General features: G+C 38.0%; 1 protein-coding gene across 2 annotated transcripts in view; it reads left to right on the top strand.

Moving 5' to 3' along the window:
- The window catches only part of LOC107602911 (beta-galactoside alpha-2,6-sialyltransferase 2-like), an 85,228-nt gene that overhangs the window by 45,749 nt on the left and 27,535 nt on the right, over positions 1-11,944 (top strand). For both annotated transcript variants that reach the window (XM_016295533.1, XM_016295532.1), the window contains exon 2: positions 3,110-4,082. In XM_016295533.1, coding sequence (XP_016151019.1) covers positions 3,167-4,082 — 916 coding nt within the window. In that variant the 5' untranslated portion in view covers positions 3,110-3,166. The remainder of the gene's footprint in view (positions 1-3,109; positions 4,083-11,944) is intronic.

Raw genomic sequence — 11,944 nt, 5'->3', positions numbered from 1 at the left:
TGTGATATATTTGTCAGTCATATATAAATGAAACTGGTAAGAAACAGGTAAAACTTCTGCACTCAAAAAATCATGACAATCGTTTTATTACCTATTTGCTTATCTTTGATTTGATTTAAATTAGATTTTCAAAAGTGCATTTATTTAAATGGCTTAGAATCAGCATAAATCAGTTCATTGTTAAAATTACATTTATTCAATTTAAAAAGTAATAACATGGTAAAAATAAGGCTAAATGTTAAATGCTAAAAAAAAATGTGTTTCTTACTATATAAACCAGGTTGAGTATTCAAATTCAGTTTATTAATTCGATTACAGAAGTCTTACCCGTTTTTCTGACTGACTGATATGCATGAGTTTTCTGTTAGGTTTTTTTTTTTTTTTTTTTTCCACAAATAGATGATGGAAAGTGTGTTATGACAGCAGGTGTTCTCATGTCTAAATTGAGATCTGCAGTTAGAGAATAGTGAAACGATACAGAAAACGGTGTATCATGAGTGGTCTCAGGGGGCCGTTTTCTCAAAGGAAAGAAAAAATCTGACGTGATCTGTTTTTGACAGAATTGGTTACTGTGTGTCTAGATTACTGTGTCTGTTCTATGCAGCTTGTCAAGTGTGTACTTTAAAATAAAACTTTTAAATATTTGAATAACTTTTAGATGTTTGAAATCAAGTGAAAGTAGTCACCTAATAACAGTCATTGTTCTACAGTAGTTAGCAACTATAACTTTATCAATGTAATGAATGTAAGAGCCATTTGTTTGCTTGATGTTTAATACTAAACTGGCTAGTGATAAAATAACTTTATGCACCAGGGAATGACATTGGGTAAACATTGTTTCATTTCCTAAAGCCTGTGACTCAAGATGGCTGAGCAAATATAGCATTTGAATGAGTATAGACTACAAGATTGTGTGTGTGTGTATACAGTGTTGGGGGTCATGCATTACAAGTAAAGTGAGTTATGTAATCAGATTACTTTTAAGTAACTAGTAAAGTAACACATTTTTCATTTAGAAAGAAATATGAGTTACTTTTTCAAATCAGAAAAATTCAGTTACTTTGTTTCCCATGTCTTTACTGACATCTCTCGTGTTGCCATGTTGAGAGAAATCATAAGTGCAGAGGCGTTGTGTGAACATGATGTTACTGTAGTTCTAGACTAAATATGAATGCATTTACTCATCTCACCTGCACAAAAACGGATTAAATATTCCTCAAAATTAATAAAAAGTCAAATGCAAACTGAGTATTATACAAAACTGCAACAATTAAATGTTAAAGTGCCCGTATTATGCCCTTTTTTCGGTTCCTAATATTGTTTTGAGTCTCCTACAATAGGATTACATGCATGCAAGGTCAAAAAATGCTTTTGTTTTCTCAAAATATGCATTTAATATCACCTCATTTTCCAGCGATTCTCAAATGATTCGTTCGAAGCAGTTAAAAGATTTGGTCTCTCTAAAACCCTCCTTTCCATGAGCCTGCTCTGCTCTGATTGGTCAGATGGCCTAGTCTGTTGTGATTGGTCTACGGCGTACAGCGCGTTTCGGAAACGATACGGCAATTTCAGTAGTTCTGTATTTTGAACTCTCTATAGAAAATATAAACATCTGTTATTTATCATACTTACAGGTTGTGATTCAGTGGAGCAGCTGGTCCAAATAAACAGGATACTGATCCATCTTTCAACAGCAAGCGTTTTGTGAATCCCACGTTGAACTCCCCGAGATTACAGAAGACTTGTTTGTGGGCAGGGTCAAGTTGTTTGCGGCCGGCCAACGTAGAACATAGGCGGGAATTATGCAAATGTGTTACCCTGTGACGTGTAACCGTCACGAAAGTGGGATTTGAATTACTAAACTTGTTTCAGCTGTTCAGAGTCTATTCTTTATTTTGGGAGACAATAACTTTATTTATCGTGCACTTTCAGCTTTACAAGTTTGCAGATAGTTTATATCCACATACAGCTACATTACACACTGCATGAAAGGCAATATTGGAAATGACATAATAGGGGCACTTTAAATGAGACAAAAATCATTCATGTATTAATTCCATTTTATTAGCTCATGTCTTTGCTACTGAACTTCGATGATCCAATTCAAGCACATTAAGGAAAAAATGACATGTGTTTCATTTTTGTTATTGCTCAATAGTGTTCAACTTCTCCTGCGTCATATTCATGCAATTTGAGCTGCGCCTTCTACTGTACAGACATGAATTTACATTTCCTTCAGCCTGAGGCATATTCATTTCACTTTTGTTGTGAAAGGGCCTTTTCATTTGTAAAAGAAGAACTACTTATATTAAAGGGGTCATATGATGCGATTTCAAGTTTTCCTTTCTCTTTGGAGTGTTACAAGCTGATTGTGCATAGATAAGATCCCTGAAGTTGCAAAGACTAAAGTCTCAAAACCAAAGAGATATTCTTTATCAAAGAGAGAGAGAGAGAGCGGTGTGTGTGTGTGTGTGCGTGCGAGAGAGAGAGCGCTGTGTGTGTGTGTGTGTGTGTGCGTGCGTGTGCGAGCGAGAGAGAGAGAGCGCTGTGTGCGAGTCTGTGTGTGAGAGAGAGAGCGCTATGTGCGAGTGTGTGTGAGAGAGAGCGGTGTATGTATGCGTGTGTGTGTCTGTGTGCATGCGTGCGTGAGAGAGACAGTGGAGTCAGCTGTCTTAACCGTGGCTTGTGTACTGCAAACACATATTCATCACTGTGTCTGTCACGAGACTCTGTTCCCCTTTGGGCTCTGTCTTTAAATTTTTTTTGAAAGATGAAGCTCGCGATTATGGTAAGAGGCATTACATTTCCGACGAGTGCTTTTGGTGTTCGGCCAATCACAATGCACTGGGTCAGCTGACCAATCAGAGCAGACTGCGCTTGTCGGAAGGAGGGACTTTGTAGAAAACGAAGCGTTTGAGAGAGGCGGGGCATAGAGGACCTACAATAATGTACAGTATTTAAAAAAATAATGTGTGTTTTGAACATTAAAGCATGTCAACATATTCTGTTACACCAAATACACCAAATAATGATCTTTAAAAAAAGCATCATATGACCCCTTTAAAAAGAAACAAGCCCTGCCGAGATTAAAAAAGCTGTCCTGTTGTAGGCCTCCTGCTGACCCTTCTGGAGTGCGGTGGCGTGTGGCCGAGGGGACTTCTGAAAGATGAAGTCCAGTCTGAAACAGCGGCTTGCCCTCGGCCTCATGCTGGCCTGGGTGCTGCTGTTCCTGGTGCTCCTCTCCTACTTCATGGAGTCCCGAGTGGACGACCCGCACTCAGCGGCCGCTCTCTCCTACACAGACACGCGGCGCCTGACCTCGCTGCAGGGCAACCCCCGCACCATTATGGCCACCTATTTGGGGCTTGGCACCTCAACCCTCCCTGCCTCTAGGAACACCCAACAGGAGCAAAGCCAGGAGGAAAACCCCAGTGCCGACCCCCAGCCCAGTCCGCTTAGCCAGGAGGCCTACCCCTATCCCGACCCTCAGAGCCTGGCAGCCTGGTCTGCATTCGGCACCCAGGACGTGGGTTCCAGATCGGCCGCTGTGAGTCGCAACCGTGAGAGACAAGAGTATACTCAGGATTCCCCTCAACAGGATGAAGAAGAGGACGAGGAAGAGGTGGTGGGAGGGGAAGAGGAAGATGAGGAGGAGGGAGACGAGGGCAGGAGGAGGAAGACTAAACAGGCGGCTATGCGTGATGACTCTGACCCGGATGAGTACTATATTCCCAGGTCAAAATCCGTAGTGCGCGGCCTGTGGAAAGGGAGTTTGTCCGTGGGCATGCTCAGTCCTCGCCTGCAGAGAGCTATGAAAGACTATCTGAATAATAATAAACACGGCGTGGCCTACAGGGGGCACCGGAAGGCGCAACAGAGCGGCCAACAGGTGTTGTGTGAGCTGAAGAAGGGGGAAAAGGTTCGAACTTTGGATGGGGCCGAGATGCCTTTTTCCAATTTAGGCTGGCAGAAGATTGTACCTGCCTTACCTTTAAGCCAGCTCTACGGGCCAGGCTTCCAGACCTGCGCTGTGGTCACCTCTGCCGGAGCCATGCTTCACTCGGGACATGGCAAGGAGATTGGTGAGATTTATTTATTTATTTAAATAATAAATATTATTTTTGCCTAGTGTAGTAGTAGTAGTAGTAGTAGTAGTAGTAATAATAATAATTTTTACTATTATTATTGCATTAGGCATCAATCCTTAAAAATACAAATATAATAACCCTGCCAAATCATGTATTTTAAATATTTAGCATATTTGAATGCATATATTGTACTTTATGATGTTTTGATATCTAAATTCATTAGAAGCATTAAAATGGTTTATTTTAGTTTTTATGGTATAATTTTTTTAAATACCAGAATAGTATTGAAATCTGATGTCTGCCTTAAATGATTTCTTCCATAAAATAATGAATGAAATGCTTATTATCACTGATACAGCTTATCAGTATCGTTCAGATTTTTAATAGTGGTTTATTCCTGCTTATTGATTTTATAAAATGGTGGACCAGAATAATCAATTATTCTCTCTAGTGGGGATGGGCGATATGGGCTTAAAAATATATCACAATAATTTCTTATATTTATTGGCTATTTGCTTTATAACAAACAAACTGGCTTTAAACAAAAATATCTAGCCATTTGAAATTGAAGGCAACCTGCATTTTAATCATGATCTGCACGGGCAGTTGTTTTTGATTTTGATTTAGATACATTTCAGGATTTAAAACAAAACCAGAAGGGTCTGACTTTAGGTGTGATTTATTTATTTGCTACTTAAACATCTGCACGAAACAAAAACAGCAGGTCTGAATGAGACTCACTCTCTTGACAGCAGGTGGCACTTATGAACAGGGTTGCCAGGTTTTTGCAATAAAATTAGTCCAATTGCGTTTCGAGGTGGGTTGCCCTGTAAAAATCGCTTTCCGGGGGTAAAATACATGTTTTTCGGCGGGGATCTTCAAGTAAAATTCACATTCCAGGGACTAAATATCACGTTATTGGGGTCGCTTCAACCCGCGGACATGAACAACAACCCGCAGCAACAGTGTTAAGTAGCCCGCGGTAAAACCACGGACTCGTACACATGTAAAACTGTCGCACACGTGCTACTGTAGTACATTTACTCAAGGCTCAGACCGATTTTTGTCGCACTGTACAGCCCTATCCAAACCTGTTCCAGATTGTAGAATGAGCTGCTCAATTTCACGTCCGCCTTTCTTCACGTCACTCCACACGGTCGCACACAGAAATATGTCAACAACTAGGCTTTATCGTTATTACCGTGGGAAGACGAATTCTTATCGTGTGGGGAATTTTTACCGCTATATCGCAAGCGATAAGATATCGCCCATCCCTACTCTCTAGTAATATAGTTAATTAGCCTTACTGTTGTAGGCTGTTTTAGCTTGCCAAGTGTCAATGTTTTGACTCATCCAGTCAGATTTCAAAGTCATAACTATTACTTTTGGAAAAGGAGAAATTGTCAGTGGCTTAAAGGGGGTCATATGATGCTTTTTTAAAGATCATGATTTTGCAAATAAAGTATCAAAAGCAATAAATCATATGGTTTTATTGAACAAAACTGTTAAGATACTGTATTATAATGTAATAGCCACTGATCTATATATAATTATAAAATAATATAATCACTATTATAGATCAGTGAATAGAGCTAATGTACAGTACGCATTACAACAAAAGCCTGCAGGGGGCGCAAACGGCCTGATGGTTATTTTTTACACATTACTATGCAATCTAAAACTCGTTTAATATTGACCAAGCATCATTTAATTCAAATGTCCACTTAATGTTTCATATTTGGCCATATCATTTAATGGATATGTGGACATCAAAAAACTCGGAGTGAGGGTTTGAGCTTTTATTTTGAAACCGCGATGTATTCTCCGGTGTTTGCGTAGATATTTATAAATTATTTACCTTACAAATCTGATGAAATGGCACACGTTGCGTTCCCAGATGAACGTTATAATAAACCCAAACTCACAACAACATGCAGAGATGGCGTTTGAGCCACTCCACACACATGTAAATCATAACAGTTCCTGTGGAACAGCATTTACTGTGAACGGAGCCGCTGTGAGACACACGTACATAACCTACACGCCTATAACTGCATCACATATAATTATTTAATTAAATCGTAGCGTTTTTGAATTCACAGTTATGCTTAATAATCGAATAATGTGTTTTATGGATTCTCGTCCGTGAAATGGCCACTTCCGGTATTTTGCCGGTTAGTCGACGCAGGCAAAATGAAGTCGAGGATTTAAAAAAATCGAATAGTCGAATAGAATCGACGAATCACGACAGCCCTAATGTGGAGTAGAGAAGTATTTTTATTCTATATTGACATACATTTGAGTGAGACGGATTATCAGAAAAGGAGAAAAAAATGTACAATGGGGACTTGATATAAGCAGACTAGCCTAAATTATTGGACAAATCTGGTATTCATCGCCAGAGAGAAGTCTGTTATTTCACTGAAGGATCGAATTACTTTTTGAATTAAAATTAATTAAAATGTTGTGGAATTTGGGGTACTAATTGATCCTTCGCAAAACCCACCCTCCTTAGTTACTGTTGCTATGTCCGACAAACCATGCCGCTCTCACCACACATCATGTTCTGACGCAGTGAAAAATACATCATGGAGAAAAGAGGAAACTGACAACACACCGACAGACAAGACAGAGCAGGTTACTTCTGGATTACAAGAACTCTGCTTTCAAATTTTGTCATATTAAGAAATTCAAACGATAAATACAGTTTTGTGGCTCTTTAATGTGTCGTGACAGATCACTGTAGCGCTAGCGCATCAGTTCAAGTGGCACACATGAACCGATCGTCTTTTCAAATTTACGTAAAACACAAAAATAAACATGAATGAACATCAGAACGTATTTTATTTAAACTGCGGAAAGACGTCAGTACACATTTTTTCAAGTTTTAAGTTCACCAAAGTTAATCTACCCTCCTGTCTGATTTGTTTGTTAGACAAAATGGCAGATTTGGCATGTTTGGCCAGATCGACTGTCAATCAAACTATTTGCGAAGGGTCAATTGGGGTGAATTTAGTTTAGCAAAATGATTTGTCCCTTTTAGTAAAATGGCATCTAAAGTAATAGTTCACCCAAAAATGAAAATCTGCTGACCACTTAATGTTTCATATTTGGCCATATCATTTAATGGATATGTGGACATCAAAAAACTCGGAGTGAGGGTTTGAGCTTTTATTTTGAAACCGCGATGTATTCTCCGGTGTTTGCGTAGATATTTATAAATTATTTACCTTACAAATCTGATGAAATGGCACACGTTGCGTTCCCAGATGAACGTTATAATAAACCCAAACTCACAACAACATGCAGAGATGGCGTTTGAGCCACTCCACACACATGTAAATCATAACAGTTCCTGTGGAACAGCATTTACTGTGAACGGAGCCGCTGTGAGACACACGTACATAACCTACACGCCTATAACTGCATCACATATAATTATTTAATTAAATCGTAGCGTTTTTGAATTCACAGTTATGCTTAATAATCGAATAATGTGTTTTATGGATTCTCGTCCGTGAAATGGCCACTTCCGGTATTTTGCCGGTTAGTCGACGCAGGCAAAATGAAGTCGAGGATTTAAAAAAATCGAATAGTCGAATAGAATCGACGAATCACGACAGCCCTAATGTGGAGTAGAGAAGTATTTTTATTCTATATTGACATACATTTGAGTGAGACGGATTATCAGAAAAGGAGAAAAAAATGTACAATGGGGACTTGTGTAGCGTCTGGACTACTCCAACACACAATATATATTTTGTTAGCTAGCTTTCACAAATACTTTGTAATAATTAGTTATGGTTAATTATTCATATTTCCTGTTGTGAGCTAAATTCGCTACACTTGATATAAGCAGACTAGCCTAAATTATTGGACAAATCTGGTATTCATCGCCAGAGAGAAGTCTGTTATTTCACTGAAGGATCGAATTACTTTTTGAATTAAAATTAATTAAAATGTTGTGGAATTTGGGGTACTAATTGATCCTTCGCAAAACCCACCCTCCTTAGTTAATATTGCTATGTCCGACAAACCAAGCCGCTATCAACACACATCATGTTCTGACGCAGTGAAAAATACATCATGGAGAAAAGAGGAAACTGACAACACACCGACAGACAAGACAGAGCAGGTTACTTCTGGATTACAAGAACTCTGCTTTCAAATTTTGTCATATTAAGAAATTCAAACGATAAATACAGTTTTGTGGCTCTTTAATGTGTCGTGACAGATCACTGTAGCGCTAGCGCATCAGTTCAAGTGGCACACATGAACCGATCGTCTTTTCAAATTTACGTAAAACACAAAAATAAACATGAATGAACATCAGAACGTATTTTATTTAAACTGCGGAAAAACGTCAGTACACATTTTTTCAAGTTTTAAGTTCACCAAAGTTAATCTACCCTCCTGTCTGATTTGTTTGTTAGACAAAATGGCAGATTTGGCATGTTTGGCCAGATCGACTGTCAATCAAACTATTTGCGAAGGGTCAATTGGGGTGAATTTAGTTTAGCAAAATGATTTGTCCCTTTTAGTAAAATGGCATCTAAAGTAATAGTTCACCCAAAAATGAAAATCTGCTGAATTTACTTGCCCTCACTGGCTCTCCAAGATGTAGATAATTTAGTTTCTTCTTAGGGAATAGATTTGGAGAAATTTAACATCATATCACTTGCTCATCAATGGATCTTCTATAGTGAATGGGTGCCGCCGTCAGAATGAGAGTCCAAACAGCTGATTAAAAACATCACAATCCACACAACTCCAGTCCATCAGTTAACATCTAGTGAAGTAAAAAGCTTTGTGTTTATAAGACCGTCTTCAAGGTTTCAGGTTTGAAACTTCGTTGAGGGACTCCAGAAGTTGTACCTTTGTTGTTCATGAGTTTACATTATATTGGCTGTTTAATGGCTAAATGTTGCTGGAACAAGGTTTGCCAAGAACAAACAAATCATTATAGTGTTCATGCCACTGAAGGTACTGCACCCTGTAATAGCTGTATGCAGCTGTATTGATTGAACTGCTTGTTACAGTTGTTGTAGAGTAGCAGTATTACTTCACTCACAGTATGTCTCACATTGATTTTCCTTACGTTTTAATTTAGACTTAGGCCAGTTTTGATCAGGTTCTATTCTTCCACATCCCCTTTAGCCTGTCTATTAAATTCAGCTTGTCTTGTCTAAACATTTCCCATCAGCCGTGCCAGCCTAGTGTGCCCTCCAAATATACTCAAGGACGAGCCAGGGAGCCAGCAAATCCACAGCACAGCCAAGAGCAGATCTGCCAGAGCTCTCCATGAGAAGCCTGTCTCCAGCTCAGCTCATCTAAATCGTATTATTTCCCTGAACCATTCATCTATGCATAAAAAAAAAAATTGGCCATTGTTTTAATTTTTTTCCAGTCTCCTCGCAATGTTTTGTTTGGGAAATGCTACTCTGTTATTAACACTAGTTTGTAGTTTGTCACGTACATTTTTTCCAGAGAGATTCCAGCTTTGATTCGCATTACAGCTGCTATCATATGCAATGCTGTGCAATCTCTCAGCGGTTTCTTTCTTATTTTTTTTGTTGCTATAAATGTGTCTACCATCCTAGTCTCAGACTAAACGCCTACGGACACCCACAGTCCGTTTGCTGAATGTCTGATGCATATTGCTCACCAAAATGGGAAAGTATTTTCTCTTTCCTGCAAGCTCTAATGTAGTTGGCTTTCTTTACTCTGGAACTTCTGGAAGTAAGAGCGCACAGGCTGTTTATCTGTCAGCATACAGCGTAAAGTTTGTAGGTTAATTCACCGTTTCCATGGTGATGGCACAGCTTTTGCTGTTTCTCAGGATAATGGTGACTCTGCCGTCTCGTGAAGGCATTTGGTGGTGATGAGACAAATAGTTTCACAGTCATTTGTAGAGTAGATTTCAAACCATCTTTTCTATCACGATTTTAATTACATTTGTACTTGTACTCAAGGGCTGTCTCACTTCATGATTGCACTAAATATCACACAATTTCCCTGTGGGGCAATTTAATTTCCTTCAATATTTATGTTTTACAGCTGTTGTTATGATAGAGCTAGTAGCATTTGATATTTTGATATTATTCAGATATTTTGTTCAAAACAATGTTCCTGTAAAGCAATAGCAGTACCTCAGCAATGCTTTGTGGCCCGTCTCTTTGTTTATTGTGGCATCATCTAGTTCCAATACATACACCCCCAAGAGGTGCATACAAAGTGCTTGTCAGATGTCTAAGTAGGTGGTACTTTAACCAGAAAAAGAATAATGTGTACTAAACCTTGAGCTGTCAAAGGTCTGATTCAATGAGACTGTTAGTATCATAATTGTTGGTCTTCATCTGCCACCTAGTGGTATTGCAATGTCTCTCCACAAAGCACAAATGTATTAAACATAATATAATTGTTCATAATTTTCAGAGGGATTTCTGTTCAGATTTTCCTTTCACATCCTGTGTCCATGTCTCCCTTTCACACACCTGCATGGGCTCTTTTCCTCTCCTTATGTGACTTATATTCTCTCAGGAGATTGATGTCCCTGTCAAAATAGTAGGGACATGCTCAATGTCAAGCTCAAATTTACTGCTTTGAAAATATTGCTGGTTGATGAAGGCCCATAAACGGCATGTCAGCTGAACGGAGAGATGGATGAGGAGGTGAGGGGCTTCCTGAAGACCTTCTGTCATTGCTATTCAATTCATCTGTGTGTGTGTGTGTGTGTGTGTGTGTGTGTGAGAGAGAGTTTTGAATGAATGTTATATTGCAGTAAACAGTTCGTCCACTAGAGAGCATTATTGCATTATTCCTCAGTCTGATTATATAAGTTGAGTGATATTTAAAAATTACTTCATTTGAATGTGCCTATGAAATTTTAATAATAAATAAACAAACAATACTTTTTCTACATTTAATTAAATTTAAATTATTTAGGTGTTTGTTTTTTTGTAAGTTTGATTGTATGATTATAATTTCTATTAAATTTGATTTAAGCGCATGAGATTGATGTCCCTGTCAAAATAGTGGGGACATGCTCAATGTCAAGCTCAAATTTACTGCTTTGAAAATATTGCTGGTTGATGAAGGCCCATAAACGGCATGTCAGCTGAACGGAGAGATGGATGAGGAGGTGAGGGGCTTCCTGAAGACCTTCTGTCATTGCTATTCAATTCATCTGTGTGTGTGTGTGTGTGTGTGTGTGTGTGTGTGAGAGAGAGTTTTGAATGAATGTTATATTGCAGTAAACAGTTCGTCCACTAGAGAGCATTATTGTCTTAGACCTCAGTCTGATTATATAAGTTGAGTGATATTTAAAAATTACTTCATTTGAATGTGCCTATGAAATTTTAATAATAAATAAACAAACAATACTTTTTCTACATTTAATTAAATTTAAATTATTTAGGTGTTTGTTTTTTTGTAAGTTTGATTGTATGATTATAATTTCTATTAAATTTGATTTAAGCGCATCATTTTTTATTTGTTAATTTTTTTATTTAATTCTTTTTAATTTGTTTTAATTATTGGTGGTAGCATTTTATTTTAGTGTCCTTGTTGCATGTATTTACTATAATAATACCAGTAAATTATACATAATTACTAACTTTCATAATACTAACCCTATAAGGAAATGTTGTCAATTTAATATTACTCCGTAACAAGTACACATTTTAAAAAAAAGTTCCCCCCCATAAAATGTCATTCTTTTTATGCCATTTATGACAATCACTTGCCTGATTCATTAACCGAGGGTTTTGTATCTTAAGAAATCCTGCCTAATCACTTCCTGTCATTGCCATTATCAGGTTTTTTTTTTTTTTTTTGCCTTCTCTAATACACTTGTT

This window comes from Sinocyclocheilus grahami, unplaced genomic scaffold (genome assembly GCF_001515645.1).
Source record: "Sinocyclocheilus grahami isolate Dianchi unplaced genomic scaffold, SAMN03320097.WGS_v1.1 scaffold337.1, whole genome shotgun sequence".
Lineage (NCBI taxonomy): Eukaryota > Metazoa > Chordata > Actinopteri > Cypriniformes > Cyprinidae > Sinocyclocheilus > Sinocyclocheilus grahami.
The sequence above is the reverse complement of the archived record's forward strand: the minus strand, read 5'-3'. Positions and strand labels throughout refer to the sequence as shown.